Genomic DNA, 18905 nt, shown 5'->3' with positions numbered 1-18905 from the left:
TCATGGTTTTCTTTGTTTTTAGAAGCATTTCCTCATGAACAGTCATTGCCAAGTCTACTTCCAAAATGGGAAATTGCCAGCTTCCCTACTCACTTGCACACTATTTCAGCAGTTAGACTTGGCAACTGCTGTTAATGAGAGGCTTTTGAAAACAAAGAAAACCCTGAGACACACACCCCCCCCCCCCCCATGAGGAGATGGACTATTCCAAAACCTGTTGGTTCTGTCAGGCTATAACTGCTTCTATGTGGTGGGGGTACAGCCATACAGCTTGTGTACAATAGAATCCCTTATAGTAAACACCAAGAGTGGGCAAAGTGATTTACTACATCAAAAATTTAGTCAATAATTGGGAGTCTTTTTTCTCCTTTGAATGATTTTGCAAGGGAGCAAAGTTGGTGTGTAACCTAGATTCAAAATGCAGGGATTTGCTTGCAATAAATCGCCTAACAGTTTGCATAGGAACCAGTTTCTGCAGGTACATTACTTATAGTGTGTCTCTCTGTCCACTTTTCTGAGCAGCCTGGGTGATACTGTAGTGTTGCAGCCATGCGCAAGCAAATCACAAGATGACAGACAATTCTCTTTGTTGATGAGCCTTGCATGGTTAGGCCACATTCACAGTGGTGCATTACAGTGTAATGCGGTTTACCACACTGCAATGCATCACCTTTGCGATGGTCACATTGCTGAGGGGGTATAACAGGTTGCTGCATAGTATCGCACTGCTTAACACACGTTAAAAAGTACCCGACGCAAAGAGATATCGTGCAGTGCGCAGCTCTCTCAATCTGTTGCACCCCCTTCCTGTTGTAGCAGGGAACACAAGACAGGATTAGGGCTAATTCACACTGCAAGAGCTCTAAGCGCTTGTGATTTTAAAAGTTCTTGCTAATGTAATGCTATGGGTGTGTGATCTCATTTGAGCAAGGTCATTTTATAAATATCCCCCATCCCATTAGCAAGATCTTTTCAAAACCACTAGTGCTAAAAAAAAAAAAAAAAAAAAAACACCCTATTGCAGTGTGAATCAGCCCTAAGGGCCCAGTCACACTTGATGCAAAACGCCGGCTCGTTCACACAAGAGCTTTTCCAAGCGCTTTGAGATTTTAAAAGCGCTTGCTAAATGTTATCCTATGTGCGTGTTCTCACTGGAGCGGTGTGATTTTGTAAAAATCCCCTATAGCATTGTATCAGCAAGCGCTTTTAAAATCTCTAACGTTTAAAAAGCTTTTAGTGTGAATCAGCCCATATAAAAAAAAAAAAAAAAAAAAAAAAAGATAAATATATAATAAATAAAAAAAAAAAAAAGCCATTTACCTTTTGCATGTACACAACTTTAGAGACCACCACAACTGCACAAAGTTCAATAACCAAAATAGTGATTTATTAATAATTTAAAGAAGATCTATAATAAATCTCATCTTAAAACTTTACTCCGTGGACATGTTGGGAGTGCAATGCATCTCCCTTATTGGCAATAAAATGTGCAATCCAAGCCTTGCAGGTCGCTGGTACATACATACTTCCAGTTTACACAATCCAAAAGCAGGAGGGGAAAAAAATAAAAATAAAGAATACTCATACATACCATAGCATTTGAGGTGAGGCCCCATAATAAGGACAGAGGTAATTCATACTAAGTTTAAGAGCTATTAAAGTGTTAAAACATGAAAACCACCATGTGGTTAACAAAAAGCTCAGGCAGGACAGAGTTACATGAAGGTGAAATACAATTGTAAATTAACAAAGGTTTTTTTGCATACAAGTGACAATCTTGGCATCCTGACATTGAAGGGCTACATTACAACAAAGGCTGAACAAACTGCTCTTGTGGTGCTCAGCAGAAGAAGGAAAAAAAAAAAAAAATAAAAAAAAAAAAAAAATTTGCAGCTCATAACCACACTCATCTCTGCTACAATTGTCTGAAAAAGTCCACCTCATTTTCTCTTGAAGGGTAAAAATGTTGACAGTGCTACATATAAAAAAGTGGATATTTACAGTACTTTGTAAGTCAATAAACAAAAAAGACAGAAAAAAAAAATCCAAGTACTTTAGGTTCATCAGAAGTTTAAAATGCATTTCTTTGGCTCCTTTGGATTGTAGGAGAACCAAGTCTTCACAGAAGACAGCGGTACATATACAGTTCATCCAAGAAAAAGAAACAAACACCTAGCAGTGTTAGCAGTCCCACTCTTATTTGGATCTCAAGCCACTGCATTACTTAAGGCAGTGCCCTTATGTAAGCTTGCCAATTCATTCAGAGGCCTCTAAGGTCCCTCTCTCCATAATCTGGAGACTTCAACAAGGCATCTCTTCCCACTTTAATAATCTTGATTCACAGGTATTACTTCCTGCTATCATTGACATCTGTCAAAGACTTGACACGTTGAAAGAGAAACTTTTTCAGTATAGGAATGATTATCGCCAACAAAATTTCATCGATTCTGTCTCACGTAGATTGCAAAGAATCTACCTTATAGACGTTTTGATTGGGTGGAGTGAAATACAATTGCTGAGTTGGGACCCGATTGTCACAAGGGCTGTTAAGTGCCAATGTTCTTTCAAAATCCAGTAGCTGCCCCATGAAATTGAAGTTGGGGGAAATGTTTGACTTCTTCAGCTTGACTATGTCATAGGCATCATTCATGGAAAGGTTCAGCTTCTGCATGAGGTAGGCCACTGTGACAGTGACTGACCTGCTGATACCTGCAAGGCAATGCACCAACACCCCACAGCTTTTGCCTCTTGCTTCATCTGAAATACAAGAAAGATCAATATTTATAAGTCATTTTAATAAGATCGTCATTAGTCAGGACCTTTAAACGCAACAACAAGAATCACTAAACTACATATCTAATTATAGCATTCTATCAAACCCCAATTTATAGCACATGTATGTAGCTTGTGCTGAGGAACTACAAGTCCCATGTATTCATCCAACAGACAGCCCCAAGGAGGACACCAAAAATACTTATCCAGATACCGGAAGAGTAACACCAGAAGCAAAGACCTAGACTTCAAGTCTCATCTCAGAAATACAGACTATGGTAAAATAAGAAAGATATTTTCAAACTATTCTGCCACCTACAATTGCTTTATTCAGGCATCTTAAAATGAAAGAACAAAGTCACAAGGGACAGCCCATTAAGAGGAACAGGATGTCAACATTGCTGTAAAATGGGTTCCTTTGTAAGAGGAAATGCACTACAATGCTTGGAGATTAGGTTCTATGTGGCAGCCAGCCAAAAATGTCTTCCTGCAGTGCTCAGATTACCATCTCACTATGTTAGAGGAGAATGAAAGTTCACCAGTCCAAGGCTATACTGAGCATTTAAAGGCTCTCTAAATGCTTCGCTCATTTCATTCACACTTTAAAGGAAAGTCAGCTCAACTTTAACAGAATAGAAGTGGACAGAAAAAGGAAACCACTTACCGATAAAAGAGATGGCTTCTGGGAAAAACTGAGACAGGTTTTGGCTCCAGTGGTCCGATATTGGGATCTGCTTGTATCTGAACTCCCCCGCATTTTCAAACAGATTAGGCAAGTTTGGGGTCACATTTAGGATATACTTGATGCCAAACTCTTCTAATACATCCAGATTGGTAGAATCCTTGGCACAGCCGAGATACAAGTAGGGCAGTATTTCAACTGGGAATGAAGGTTGCGTGTTGGACAGGGGGCTGCCGTCAGAGTCAGTGGCACTGTTGGGGTCCCTGTCAATGTCAGACTCAATATCTGATGAAGAATCGGTGCTGATTCTTAGGCCTCCCAAGCCCAGCACTGGTGGAGAGCTGCTGCTGCAGGAACTATCCAGATTAGTTTCACAATACACAGGAAACTCTGCCTGGAATTTGTTAAAACCACCTGCAAGAGAAAGAGAAGTTGTCAGGCCACTTTGCACAAAAAGCTTTATCTTTTATTTTGAAGCAGTCAAACATTTAACCCTCAAACTGTACAAAGAGCACATGTTGAGAACTGCAGCCTTACTAGAAGAATAAGACCCTCATGTCCTTCATTAGTGGAATGCAAATATGCATGACCTCGATTTCATACAGTGCTTTTCAGATAAGGTTAGACTTTGTACCTTGAGAGAAAGCATTAATCACCAGGGCTGTGATTAGAAGGAAATACACATTACAGATAAACATATCTGCACTGCCGATAATCTCTGTGGCAATAATCGGTAAACTAGCTATGCGCTGTCAGATTTCTTCTACGTAACCATTAAATGGAAAGGATTTTTTTTTCTTCCTTCCGCTTTATGGTAAGAAATCTATTTTGCAGAAGAGCTCCAATGTCACGTTGCACCTATATATGCTACAAACAATGGGCCACATCAGACGTGCTCAACTAGCCAGTATCCAAGGATAGGGACAACTGCCAGGTCTACCATAAACAAACACTGTTCAAATATTTAAGGGAGAATTTATCGGCCAAAATGGATTCTCTCCGAAAGACCAGCATCAAGGATACAGCACATTCTGCAAAATGATTAGCCTATGACAGGTGATGTCCTTTATGTTAAAATGAAGTAAAGAATTGACTGAAAACTATAGGACATGCACCATACGATAAATGCCCAGTGCACCAACATTAAAGATAAAAGGAGTTTGAAATTTAACAGACTGCAGTGCAAGTACAACATCCTTGTAACACACTGTGCCCTTTGCCGGTCTTCTTGCAATTATTCTGAGTGGGGAAACCTTCAAATATTGCATCCAAAATGCTACACTATTCAAAAAAAAACACAATTTGAAGAAGTGTTTGATCTATGCATGCTAAGCCACCATATTCATGCAAGCCTACTAGCTATGAAATATGTATGCAGGCTGTCACATAACCCTAGAGAGCATAACTTAAACTAGGTTAGTAGCCAGACAGACCAAGTCAACTTTTTTTCTTAATATAAGCTACAATAAATGTGAAGGCCTATCTGGAGACCACAAATGTCAACTGGTTTTCAGGTACAGCTAGAAGGAATAGCATAATGAAGCTCAGTTCAAGTGGGCTGCTGACCTGCCACAGCAGGCAGCTTTATTTTAGCAGGTTAGCAATCTGTAAATAGCAGGGAAGCTATGTTCTGGCAGGCAGGTGTGCGGTGAGAGGCAGTGAAACATACTCTGTTGGACCAGGTTGGGGACTTAATAGGGTAGCTCTTATTTACCAGGCTGGTGATCTGTGGGTAGTAACAAGGAGGCTTATTCTAGCAGGCTGGTGGTCTTTGGAGCAGCTCCATTCGAGCAGGCTGCTGATCTGTGGGTAGTAGTGGGTCAGCTACAGTGTAATAAGCTGGTGGTGTATGAAAAGCAATGGGACATGCTCAGTTGTAGCATGCTGCTGACCTCTGGGTGGTAAGTGGGGCCACTGCACAACAATCTGTAAGCAGAAGTGGGGCAGCTAGGTTGTAGCAGGATGGTGTCAAATTGGTGGGTCTAACCTACACACAGGTGATCTGCCAATAGAAAATGGCAGCTTAGTCTACTAACTAACGATGATACAAATCGAGATTATACAGTCTTACCATTTTCTATGTAATGAAGGACTTCTACTTTTAAGTATATTTACTCCATCTACTACATACAGTTGGCAAGACTATACAATCAAGGTAGTATCCCGAGTGGGCACCTTTAGCAGGGTGATGACACATGGGTAGCAGTGGATCAGTTGTGCCCTTGCAGCTAAAGTAACATTTAGGTGCCCATTAACTGTACAATTTTTCATCAGAAATTTGATTTTTACAATAAAAAAAAAAGTCATATATAACTGTGCAGCGTCACAAAAATCGATGTAGAACAATTATATTTCCATTCAGAACAGAAAATTTAATTGATCAGAATTTCAAAATTGGCGATCAAATCGGAGGAGATAAAAAAAAAATAGCCTCAAAAAATTACCTTCCTATTACTTTCGATCCTAAAAAATGCGTCGAAAGTTCACATTTGATGAAAAAAAAAATTTGCACCATTAATGGGCATGTGTGGCATTTGTGTTTCAGTAAGCTGGAGATCTATGGGCTGCTGCCCACCTACCTTCCAGGTAGTAAGCCTTGCAGCCCTCATCCTTCAGCCTCTTCATCAGCAGCCCCAGGACAGACTCGCCCCCCGTGTTCTCGTTCCACTCGCTGCTGTTCTCGTCGTACAGGATGACCGTGTCCGAGCCGCATCTCTGGGCGAAGGTATCCCGGTCCTCCCCGCTGGTGAAGAGCGATCGGATGGGCAGGTTGCCCTTCTTCAGGCGCCGCAGCATGATGCCCGGGATGGCGACGTTGATGGCCGCCTCGATGTGGGACGACTCGTAGAGCTCCTGCGGTCTGCAGTCCATGAGCAGGAGGCGCTCGTTGGCCAGCTGCAGCTGCTCGTTGAGCCAGGCCACCGACTTGCTGAGCGCCATGTGTGACAGGGGGTGCACGGGTCTGATCTTGTCTATCATTGGGGCGGCCGGGGAAGCAGCTCTCTGATCCGCACACTAGAGCTTCTTCAATGGAAATCCAATTAGCCGAGTGAATGGTAGCGTCTCCCGCAGTGATCAGCCAGCCCCGTGCGGCCCAGGCACAGGCACCTACTGAATGGATACAAACAGCGAGCGTCTCAATGGATACATTGTGCGCGCTGGCCAATCACAGCGCTCGGAGCGCCGGTTACCCGGGAGACGGGCCGGCTGGAACAGGTTGTGTTGATGAATTGTTAATGAGTTTGTCATTCACAAAAACGGAAAGGAATTTCCGCTCTGGATCAGCCGAGTGCAAACAAGCAGCAACAGCAGATCAGAGGAGGGGAGGAGGAGGGGGGTAGAGGAAGGAAGGAGACGGGGGGATGGGGAGCAGGGCACAGCTCGTTATCATGCTGTCTTTTACTAAAGTTCATGCTCACAGTCCACAGGCTCCAGTGCAGGAATCCCAGCCAGAGGCAAGAGATTTCCCTTTCCTCATTTCCATGCGGCTTCTCAAGTTTTGCTCAATCCAGAATCACGTTGAAAGGCTGTGCCTGGAAATGTAGCAATCTATTATATTAATTCATTTTTTTTTAAAGGACAAGTATAAAAGTATTGCAAAAAAAATTTAAAATACATACATAATAATGTAGATTTCTCCCAGAATAAAATGCACAATAAATCACTTTTCATATGTTTCTGTCTCTTAGGTAGTTAAAATCTAATACTGTCAGGTTTTGGACTAGTCTTATCTCCTCATGGGGGATTCTCAGTTATTTCTTTATTTGCAAATTTACTGAATATACTAATGGTTTCTTAGTATATATCCTTTCGAGCATGGCCGCTTCTAGACTTTTTGCTGCCTGAGGCAAAATTGTGAGGATGCGCCCCCAACAGTGTTTATATAAAACTAGTAAAAGGCCCGCCCGTTAAAAATGCTAGCCCCCCTTCCCCGCAATGCGTGCACAGACGCGTCCTGATTGCCCATCCACCATCGCTGTCCAAAGTATATGCACACAGGGAGATACTGGTTGCTTGGCAGTTGGAAATAGCTGTTATTTTCCACAATGCAACGAGGTTCACAGACAGCAAACTGTCAGGTCTGGAAGCACGGGGACACACACACAGGGACATGGGATGCAGAGACACTTGCAAATTATTATATAGGATGCCATGCTATGGACTATGAATGCTTGCTGTGCTATAAGCGTAAGCATGGTAGCAGAACCAACACCGAGGGGGATATGGAGGTTGCATGGGCGTAGCAATCAAGCCTGCCATTGCAGGGGGGGCCCAGAGGCTTTGGGGGCCCCTCTCCCCAACCACAAGTGCAGCCAATTAGCAAAAAATCCCCATTCGCTCACAAAAACCGTCCCCACCACCTCCCGCCATGCAGAGTAGCAGGAGTGTGTGTAATTTTTTCTTGCTTCCGGATGCTGCTTCACAGCAGAACACTCTCTTCTGCCATTCTCCAGCTCCCGATCACGTGACCCGAATGGGGTTCGGGGACATAGGGGGGCCAATGCTATTATTTTTGCACAGGGGGCTAGTTACGCCCTTGGGAGGCTGCCATATTTATTTCCTTTTAAACAATGCAAATTGCCTGACAGTCCTACTGATCATCTGCCTCTTATACTTTTAGCCATAGACCTGGAAGAAGCATGCAGACCATAGGAGTCTCCCAGAAGTCAGACTGGACTAGCTGCATGCTTGTTTCAGGTGTGTGTGAGTCTGATCCAAATACTACTGCAGCCAAAGAGATCAACATGATGCCTGGCAACTGATATTGGTTAAATGGAATTAAAATATCTGTCAGCCTCCATAACCCTCATTTCAGGAGTCCTTTAATGGTTGCAGCTATTTAAAGAACATATAGAGGTAATGAATACCACTATAGCATCAAATGACATGCTAATTCAGTAGCTGAAGGAGGTCCTTGATTGGTCAAGGGGCCCAGGCAGGGGCATAGCAATAGGGGTTGCAGAGGTTGCGACCGCATCTGGGCCCTTGAGCCAGAGGGGCCCCCGAAGGACCCTTCCTGAACTACAGTTTTAGCTCTCTATTGGTCCTGTGCTCATAATAATCACTTCTATAGATATTTTGAACAGTAATAATCATTAACCAACTTTTCCCCATCCCCTTCTTGCACCTCTGACCACTGTAGTTGCCATTGGCATGTTTTGGTGCGCCGTATCGATTGTTATGTATAGAGTGCTTGGGGGTCCCCATTGTAAAACTTGCATCGGGGCCCACAGCTCCTTAGCTACGCCACTGGGCCCAGGTGTGGTTCCACTGTCTGCATCCACTGATACTACATCGCTGGGAGTAAGGCCTCTTGCACACGGCAAGTGATTCCGATTCAGATTCCGCTTTTTAATCAGTTTTTACTTCAGATTCAGATTTGCAGTTTGCTCCCTGCACACTGCAAATCTGAATCTGAATCGGATGTAAAAACTGATTAAAAAGCGGAATCTGCGTCTATATGCATGTATTAGTGGATTATTGTAGACATTTTTCCGCATAAGCGTCCGCATACAGTGACGTTTCTTGCGGATTATTGCGGACATTTTTCCGCATAAGGGCATAAGCGTCCGCATACAGTGGAGTTCATTGTGGATTATTGCGGACATTTTTCCGCATAAGGGCATAAGCATCCGCATACAGCGAAGTTTCTTGCTTATTATTGCGGACATTTTTCCGCAGAAGGGCATAAGCATCCGCATACAGCGAAGTTTCTTGCTTATTATTGTGGACATTTTTCTGTATAAGGGCATAAGCGTCCGCATATAGCGGAGATTATTGCGGACATTTTTCCGCATAAGGGCATAAATATCCGCATATAGTGACATTTCTTGCGGATTATTGCGGACATTTTTCCGCATAAGGGCATAAGCGTCCGCATACAGTGAAGTTTCTTCAATTTTCGATGCTAGTCGAAAACGCGAATATTTCTGAAGATATTCGTGAAAATTCGCCGAATTCGAAAACGGGATTTTCAATGCGAAAATGACTTTGGCAAAAATCTGCAAGCAACACTGTCTATGAGACAGTCGGGTAGCGTATACATGGGTGGTTGTTAGCTGTTTTTATTTGATGTCATGGTTACAGTTCAGTCCAAAACTGTTACAGAGGGTGACTCAGAGTGGCTAGACACACACATTCATGTTTTAGCAATCGTTTGCCAGTTCTCATATGTTCTAAATGAAGTCTTCAAGAACACTAAAGCAAGGACCACACTTAGCAAAAATTGCAGGTGATTTTGTGCAATGCAAAATCACTCGTAATGATTCTCAATGAGACGTGCATGTTCATGCGACTCCTCTTTTGTGCTTACCTCACACTTAAAAATGTTCAGTCCCTGCAGCATAAAATTGTATACTGTAGATGCCGGCAGTCTGTAGCAGGTGATGCGCGCATTATATATATCTACAGTATACAATTTTATGCTGCTGGGACTGAACATATATATATATAAATCATGCACGAAAAACTCGGGCATTATCAGCATACCTCCCAACTTTTTGAGATGAGAAAGAGCGACACTTAAGCCATGCCCCTGCCACCCCCCTGATCACGCCCCTGACACACCCCTAGTCATGAATACCATAAAGATTTCCTTAGAAAAATGTGTTGTTTTATAATTCAAACCACACTGATCCTTTCTGTTAGAACCTGCTTCTATATCACCTTGCTTCGACACCAGTAACTTCTTACAGTTACGTCTCACAGACTGTGAGATCACTTGACTCTCCACACAGCAAGTAGGAGATAGACTTCCTCAGGCTTCTTCAATGTTTACGTTATTTATTCAAGTAACAGAAATACAGATAGATACAGTTTATCATCTCCTGGCAAAGCAGACTTCCATGTTGCGTTACAGCTGCGTGAGTACCTTCCTGCTGAAAGTACCCAGGTCTTCTTGTATCTACTCTATGTTACATCTAGACTACCTATGTACAGCATACATTATATCAGATTACAGAAAGGAAGCACATACTTAGAGGTCCCAGTCAGCCTTGCGAGCTATTGCGAAAGTAAAGAGCAGAATGAGCTCCCATAGCTCCCTCAGCCTTTAATACTGACTAGGAAAGAGTTAAATATGACATCATCTTCGCCACCCCCTAGATCAGACTATTGGTGGACCCACTCGTGGTGTCATCATACACACCTACTTGATTAATAATCAATGAGGCTTCTGACCTATATGCAGGAATGTGGATATTTACATAACATGGCTGCTGTTTATTGTTCTAGTGGTGGTACATGCGCCGGTCAGGGAGACCTGCAGCCTTGTACTAGAACAGCTTCTTGGTATGTTCTAGTTCTGCTGACAGAACTGCAGATTTTCTCTCTCAGAGAAAATCCCCTTAAAGGGCCGATCTGCACTCCAAGCCTTTTTGACTAACTCAGTCCAAATAACTGAGGCCTACTTAAATTATAACACTTTCTATCCTGGTTCATTTTCCTTCATGTTAACATTTGAAATTAGAAATATATCAATTTAAAGGATTGGAATCAAATTTAAAGTCAATAAAACACATTTCTCAGTAGAGAAATACAAATATTTACATAGAAAGAGGGACAAAGTCCTGAAAGAGGGACACATGAGGAGGAAAGAGGGACAGAGGGACAGGACTTCCAAAGGGGGACTGTCCCTCCGAAAAAGGGACAGTTGGGAGCTATGTATCAGCAGCATGCTCCATTAAGAGTTGTTGGTCTGGGGGATGTGGGGACGCTACACTGGGGGTGGGGTTCTGGGGGGATGCAAGTGTGAGCGGGCGGGTGGGGGAGGGTTTCCTACCCAGGTTTCCTCTTCCCAGTTTGAAGGAGTAAGCGTGGTAGTCACGTGACGCGACCTGGGACGCAATTGCAGGAAGCCTGGGTAAGTGAACCCTCCCTCACCCGCCCACTTATTGGAAGACTGGAGTGGCAACGGAGTGAAAACAGATCCAATGGACCGGTGATCAGATCTGGTTTCACGGATCCGTTTGCCAGTGTGAACAATTTTTACGGATCCGGTGAAGCGGAGACCGGATTCACTTTACCGGATCCGTTTGGCTTAAAAATGCCAGTGTGAAACGGCCCTTACACACTCCTTGGAGTTCTGGTTCATCATGAGCTTGATGGGAAATCTGTAACTATGAGTAGGATCTTTGATTCTTGTGCCAAGCTGCTCACAATACATGTAGCTGAGTCTTTGCATTCAGAGATCTGTCTCGCTCTTTCTTGAGGGTAATTGTGCTCAGCACCACATCTCTCCAAAACTACATAGGTTTTCAGTTTGTCCTACGTTCAGTCATAGAATAGCCTTGTGAGGAACTCTGTCAGTACAATTTGCTATCTTGAAGCAAGAACAAGCTGACAGGAAGTTGATCTGTTATTTGATATGGAGGAATGTTATGAAGTGGAAGAAGGAAGATTTAGGTATCCTCTCCCTGGGGGTGACAGGAAATGTCCTGTTGCCAGACGTTATAGCAGCGTCTAATCTAATGCCTCGGCCAGATAATTGTGCATAGTGGATCAGGGTCTGTCTGACCACTTATGTGATTGAGGCAGAATTAAAGGCTCCTTCACTGTAGTATCAGTGTTAATCATTAATACAATAAATAGCACTAGAGAATCACAAGACTTTAGGCAAGCTGACAACTCCACAAGGAGACTTTTTCATAATGGCTGCTGAGGAAGATAACGCTGGATCGATGAAATCATGCTGCTTTTGTGTTTCTAATCAGGAGCAATTTTTATTCCGCTATAAAAATCATTACACACCTCAGACTTGTGGATGTTTTGTAAATTTTATTATGTGTACAGCTGACAGGAAATGTCAGCAATGACACTAAGGATATTGTGCTAAGGTTGTATTTTTACAGTGATATCGTATCATTTATTTTATGGCCTTGCCATAATAACCATAAGGTGGCGATTCTTAGCACCAGTCACTTGAATGGCGTAATCACCAGAAAATGTAGCAATATGTGAGCTGCTGACTTTCATTACAGATGGATGCTACACTTCTTCAAGTGGTTATCTGCAAAATATTAGTGAATCAAATACCCTTGTTCCCCATTGTTGTCTATGGCATTTGCCACTTTTAGGGCTTGTTCACACTGCAGGCGATTTTGTTATTTTTTAAGCGCGTGCGATTTTTCAAAATCGCCCTGAAAGCGCTTACACAATATTCTCTATTAGATAGTTCATATCTAAGCGGTTTGTTTCCGATCCATTTAGATAAGCGGTGCTTGAGCCATTTTTGAGGCAATTCCGCGGCCTCAGTAGAAGGTATAGGAAAAACGCAAAACGCTCAAAAACCGCTTTGTGGAGCGATTGCGTTCATGTTTTAAGAATAAATACATTGTATTTATTCTTTTCCGGATCAAAGAGTGCACTTCCTGACTTGCGTCAGGGAGTGTATTACCAAAACGCTCGTGAAAAACGCGTCATAAACCGCTAACCACAAAAACGAATCACCCGCCCAAGCTCTGGGAATTGGAAAAAAAAAACGCCTCAAAAAGAGCCCACTGCAGATGGACACGCGAGCTGAACGCAATGTGAACAAGGCCTAAAAGTGATTAACACCATTGATGAGTCAATTAAGTGGTGATTAGGACTGATCCAGAGCTTGTAAATATGGCGGTCATGGATTTTTAGCAGTGGTTGAAAGTGACAGTCATCACCACGCATGCATTTTATGCTGCTCCGTAATTGAAATGTTCAACAAACTCTAACAATGACTGACTGTTTGGGTTTTCATTTTCCCAATGTCAAGTGATGGTTTCATAATGGAGAAACTGACATGTTCATCCATTCGTGTGTATAGAGCCTTGGGAAGGTCTTTAATCATCTCTAAGGCTGGTTTCACAGTGGGACGTTAAAGTCCCACGTTACAGCAGCCAGTAACGCAGCCTAACTCACAGCACTGTAAAATCAATGTGCTGTTCACAGTGCATACCTTGCATTACATAGTAATGCAGCACGTTTAAACAAAGTGCTGCATGCTGTACGTTATACTCGGCTAAGCCACGTTAGACTGTTTGCACATGCTCAGTAATGTTGGAGGAGTAGGTCTCCCCTCCTCCTCCGAGGCCAGCCACATGGCTAATTAATATTCACTGCACTGTGGTGACTCGTGGTGGGACTGTAGTGTTGTCCGGATCAGGAACGAATCGTTCATTTGATCCGGATCATTTTGTGAGTCGAATCATCCGGATCATCACAATTAAAGATTCGGTTCACAGTGGATGTCTGTCTGGAAGAAACAGGAACATACAGAATGTACAGTGCAGGGAAAGTCTTGTCCTGCTAGTCATTTCACCCCCAGTCTGCTTCCCTAGTAAATTGATTCAAATGATTTGGTTCAAAGATCCAGATCTTTTCAATAATCCGATTCGAATCATCCGAATCCTTAAAAAGATCTGGACTTCCCATCACTATCCTGGAGCGGCTGCTTTGAGAGCCACATAAAGCGGCTCAATCTGACGTGCAACTTCACCAGGCGTTGCGTTAGGGGCACGTTATGCGACCTTCCCCTAAAACGCAACGTCTTGGTGGGAAAGAGGCCTAAAGGTGCCCATTAATAGTACAATCTTGGTTGTGCAATCTATGTAATAGGAGGAACTACCAGAAGTATCCAAAGGATTAAAAGTACTGTATATTCACTCAGTATACCCTTTAGATACATAGAATTGGTAAGATCACCATTGGCACCTTAAAGAGAAACTCCAGTAAAAATAATGTAATAAAAAAGTGCTTCATTTTTACAATAATTATGTATAAATGATTTAGTCAGTGTTTGCGCATTTCAAAATCTTTCCTCTCCCTAATTTACATTAAGACACATGGTGACATTTTTACTGCTGGCAGGTGATGTCACTGGAAGGAGATGCTGCTTGCTTTTTTTGACAGTTATAAACAGTTGTTATTTCACACAGTGCAACAAGGCTCCCACAGTGTGATGTCAGTACCTCAGTGCTGTGAGGCGCTGACATCATATTGTGGGAGGGGTTTCACCACAAAATCAGCCAAACAGAGCCCCCTGATGATCTGTTTGAGAAAAGGAATAGATTTCCCATGGGAAAGGGGGTATCAGCTACTGATTGGGATGAAGTTCAATTCTTGGTTACAGTTTCTCTGTAAGTCTCTATTGTTGCTTTTCCACTTAACCTACGTACACATGCACAATAACTGTCACCTGAAGGTATTAGGACTCGTTACCTCAGATGAAAGTTTGGTATTGAGTGCTGTACAGATGAACTGCTGGCCTAGAAGCAAGGGTATTATTATTTGCCCATCGTGCTTTTATCCCCTAAAGGCTAATGGCCACTAAGCGACTTTCTGAACGTTTTTTTGCAACTAACGTTTTTTTTTATATTGTACAACATTGTTTAATGAAAACGCCATCCGAGATGAACATATGTTTTTGAATGACCGTCATATCCAGTTGAATAGTGGAGGATCGATCCAATCCTCGATGACTTTCGCGGGTTTGTCCACAATTATGTAAACAATTGTTTACATGATCCTCCATTTACGGCGATGCAAACGACACTTGCAGATATGTCTACATGGATCAGGGAAAGATCGTTCACCGGTGGAGATCCCCGATCCATCTGCCCGTAATCTGTCAGTGGGTACTTAGCTTTAGCTTAAAGGGATACTGTAGGGGGGTCGGGGGAAAATGAGCTGAACTTACCCGGGGCTTCTAATGGTCCCCCGCAGACATCCTGTGTTGGCGCAGCCACTCCCCGATGCTCCGGCCCTGCCTTCGGTTCACTTCTGAAATTTCTGACTTTAAAGTCAGAAAACCACTCCGCCTGCGTTGCCGTGTCCTCGATCCCGCTGATGGCACCAGGAGCGTACTGCGCAGGCCCAGTGTGGTCTGTGTCTGCGCAGTACACTCCTGGTGACATCAGGGGGAGCGAGGACACGGGCGTGCAGGCGCATTGGTTTTCTGACTTTAAAGTCAGAAATTCCAGAAGTGAACTGGAGGCGGGGCCGGAGCATCGGTGAGTGGCTGCGCCAACACAGGATGTCTGCGGGGGACCATTAGAAGCCCCGGGTAAGTTCAGCTCATTTTCCTATGACCCCCCTACAGTATCCCTTTAAGGCCTGTAGACACTTGTAAACATTATTGGCGATCCTTTACAGCACAAACTTGCCTTGATTTCAGAGTTTGAGTTGTCGGGAGGCATCAGGAGACATCACTACACAATGGGGAAAAAAAGTCATGAACAATCGTTTCAGGCTGCCAAAGTTTTAAAGTGATCCTAAGGTGGAAATAAACTAATTAAATTAACAATTGTATCTATCCTCTACTCCTAAAAATACTTCTTTACAACCCCACAGTTTTATTTTCTATTTAAAAGTTGAACAAGTAGGTTTTTCATAAGTCGGACACAGTTCTAAGCCGAAATCTATGAACTATTGATTTTTTTAATCTATTCCCTGCCCTCAGAAGCTGTTCTTTGACAGGTAATAGTTTTATGTCTGTAATTAGTTTTTGGTGAGGGTTACGCTATAGTCTTACTAGGTCCCAACTGGAGAGAAACTGCCACTTGCAAATCTGAATGTTTAAAGTAGAACTTAACCCAAGATTGAACTTCATCTCAATTTGTAGTTGGTACCCCTTTTCGCACCACAAAACTTTTTTCTCAAACATACAAAGGGAAACCGAGAGCCCGATATAGTGTAGTAAGTACTGTAGTGTATGGAGAATTGTAACGAGTACAATAGATATACTCCCAAAGCAGAGTCACCACAAAGGTAACCACTGTGAAGGCAGGTGAGGAGATTATCCCGTCCTCACTCAAGAATAAGAAGTCGCTCTCTGTAGATAGGAAAAAGATGGGGTATCCCCCTCCACCAAGGGTAGATCTTAGGTACTGTATAAAAGTTAGAGGCGCCAACAGGAATCCAGGATAAAACAATATGATAAAACGTTAAAAAGGCTTGGGAGGCCGTGGTGGACTTACCTCCCACAAGCAGACACCAGAAACTGTCTATTCAATTTATACATGATTTGGAGATGTACATAGGCGCCAGTAGGATAAAATTTGCTAAAAACGTTTAAAACGTTCGGGAGGTGGTGGTGGACCAACCAACCCAAAACAGACACGATGCTGTAGATTGAGGTATAAACAATTTATTCACATACTCCTAGAACAAATGGCAACACGTTTCGCAGGCAAAATCCCACTTCTTCAGGCAATAGATAACAGGAGTATCACACAGCTAGGGGTCCAATCTCAAATCTCCAAATCATCAGATATCCACCCTTGGTGGAAGAGTGTTACACCCTCTTCTTCCTCTATCCACAGAGAGCGACGTCTTAGTCCTGAGTGGAGACAGGCCAATACTCCCCACCTGCCTTTTCAGTGGTTGCCTTGGTGGTAACCCTGGTTTGTAAGTATAATACTTACGTTTCATATAGTCTTCCAATACATACTACACTATATTGGGCTCTCGGTTTTCTGCTTTTATTCAATTTATACAGATTTGATTGGCAAACTCCAAAAAGGGACTTTACTTTTTCTCAAACAGATCATCAGGGACATCTGTATGGCTTATATTGAGGTGAAGACCCTTTTACATGTGATGTCAGGGCCATGGCTCTGACATTTTACTGTTTGTGAACCTCATTACATTGTGGGTAATAATGACCAAGCAAGCAGTGTCTCCCTCTGTGCATAGAACTTTCAGGGCTTGTTCACACTGCAGGCTTTTTAGTTTTTAGGTTTTTTTTTTGGCCATGTGCGGTTTTTAAAAACGCCCCCAACCATGTGGACAATGAATGTATATGAGAAGGTTCATATCAGCGCGGGTCATGCGCTGTCCGTTTAGTAAAGTGGTGCGTGTACCATTTTTGAGGCAATAGAAAGTATAGGAGAAATGCAAAATGTTCACAAAATCGCTTTGTGAGGCGATTGCGTTTGCGTTTTTAAGGATAAATACATTGTATTTATTATTTTCCGGGTCAAAGAGTTCACTTCGTGACTTGCGTCAGGGAGGGAATTACAAAACCACTCAGAAAAAAACGCTTAGAAAACCGCTAAGCACAAAAACTAATCGCCCACCCAAGCGCCAGGAATCGGAAAAAAAAAGACGCCTCAAAAAAACAAAACCCAACACGGACGGACACGTGTGATACATTTCAGACTGTAAATCAGGATGAGGAAAGATTTTACAATTGGTAAACACTGACTAAATAATAAGTGAACATTGTAAAAAATTTGCAGCGTTATTCATTACATTGTTTTCACTCCGTCAGGCAGAAGTCTATTTATTTGTATCCTTGCCATGATGATACATACACACGTCTATCTCATCATGTCACATGTCACCTCGGGTACACTTTAAGTGTGTATATGGGCCTTTAGAGTCTAGTGTCTTTACAACTACAGTGTGTTTTCTCCACACACACGGTAGGACTTCATGTTTTTGGTTTTCAAGGGGGATTCAGAGCACATTGTAGAAAGCTGGGAAGAACAGAAAGCCATGCAATCAATCTAGCACTAGAGTCATTGTGGTGCTTATGTGGCCCTGTTTGTTTTATGGCCTTGTTCCACTAGCTGCGAATCATGACCATTTTCCACAAGCGATTTGGAATGCAAAATCATAGCCTATTTAAATCCATAGTTTGCATCCAAAATTGCATGCGGCCAGTTGTTTCCCTCCTTGTCCGTCCCACTCTGTGTCTTCACTCATACACAGGAAACTTTCTCTGATTCTCAGTGGCAGCTTCAAATCAGTGGCTGTTACTGTTGCTGGCCCCTGCATGTGGCACTGCAGCTACGGCCCGCGGGCTACATGGAATTAACAACTGAAGAGAGCCTAGGGGTCCACTAGAAATGGCTACACGGGCCGCATTTGACCCCTGAGCTGAACTTTGGACATGTCTGCTTTAAGGGGGCCATACACTAGGCGACCAACCAACCAATCAACCATCCAATTTGATTATTATAATCAAATTGGATGAAAATTGGTGCTGCCAAGTGCATGCCCGACCGACAAAGCGACCAATTTCGGAACAGAAATTGGCCGCACAGTCGATCGCGCATGTTGGAAAATTTCGGGCTGAGGTTGGTCGGTTGGGTGGGGGTGGTACGGCGGCCGATCTGCGAACGAGCGACGAGACAACGAAACCCCCGCCGCTGCCACAGCAATGTATAAATGTATGCAGTGTGTAGTGCATTTATACATTACCTGTCCGGTGTCAGCCTCCACACGGTTTCCGTCCATCTCGGGGTTCCGCATACACACCGGTGGCGCTCTGACGTCACGAAGGAGCATAGCGGCTGACATCAGACGCTATGCGCCGCTAGCATGTATGCGGCTGTTACCCGGCAAGATGGACGGACACTGTGCGGAAGCTGCTACAGGACAGGTAATGTATAAATGCACTACATTACATACATTTATACATTTTGGGGGCAGCGGCAGGGCGGACAGCGGCAGCTCAGCCGATTCCCTGATGATT

The 18905-nt window shown here is 43.2% G+C and overlaps 1 protein-coding gene across 1 annotated transcript; it reads right to left on the bottom strand.

Annotated features, from left to right (window-relative positions):
• Positions 1-1365: 1365 nt before the first annotated feature.
• DUSP6 (dual specificity phosphatase 6) lies at positions 1366-6616 on the bottom strand. The gene is made up of 3 exons (XM_068276833.1): positions 6034-6616; positions 3437-3868; positions 1366-2757 (listed from the first exon to the last, which is right to left on the bottom strand). Exons 1-3 carry the CDS (start codon positions 6431-6433, stop codon positions 2453-2455), a joined length of 1137 nt encoding a protein of 378 aa, XP_068132934.1. The 5' UTR covers positions 6434-6616; the 3' UTR covers positions 1366-2452.
• Between the last annotated feature and the right edge of the window lie 12289 nt (positions 6617-18905).

Source organism: Hyperolius riggenbachi, chromosome 3, assembly GCF_040937935.1.
Source record: "Hyperolius riggenbachi isolate aHypRig1 chromosome 3, aHypRig1.pri, whole genome shotgun sequence".
Lineage (NCBI taxonomy): Eukaryota > Metazoa > Chordata > Amphibia > Anura > Hyperoliidae > Hyperolius > Hyperolius riggenbachi.
The sequence above is the reverse complement of the archived record's forward strand: the minus strand, read 5'-3'. Positions and strand labels throughout refer to the sequence as shown.

Coding starts and splice junctions, on each gene's coding strand:
- DUSP6 (XM_068276833.1), bottom strand. CDS start 6,433: ATGATAGACAAGATCAGACCCGTGCACCCCCTGTCACACATGGCGCTC. Junction 3,869..6,033: donor CAAGGCTTACTACCTGGAAG/GTAGGTGGGCAG, acceptor TTTCTCTTGCAG/GTGGTTTTAACAAATTCCAG. Junction 2,758..3,436: donor AGAAGCCATCTCTTTTATCG/GTAAGTGGTTTC, acceptor CTTGTATTTCAG/ATGAAGCAAGAGGCAAAAGC.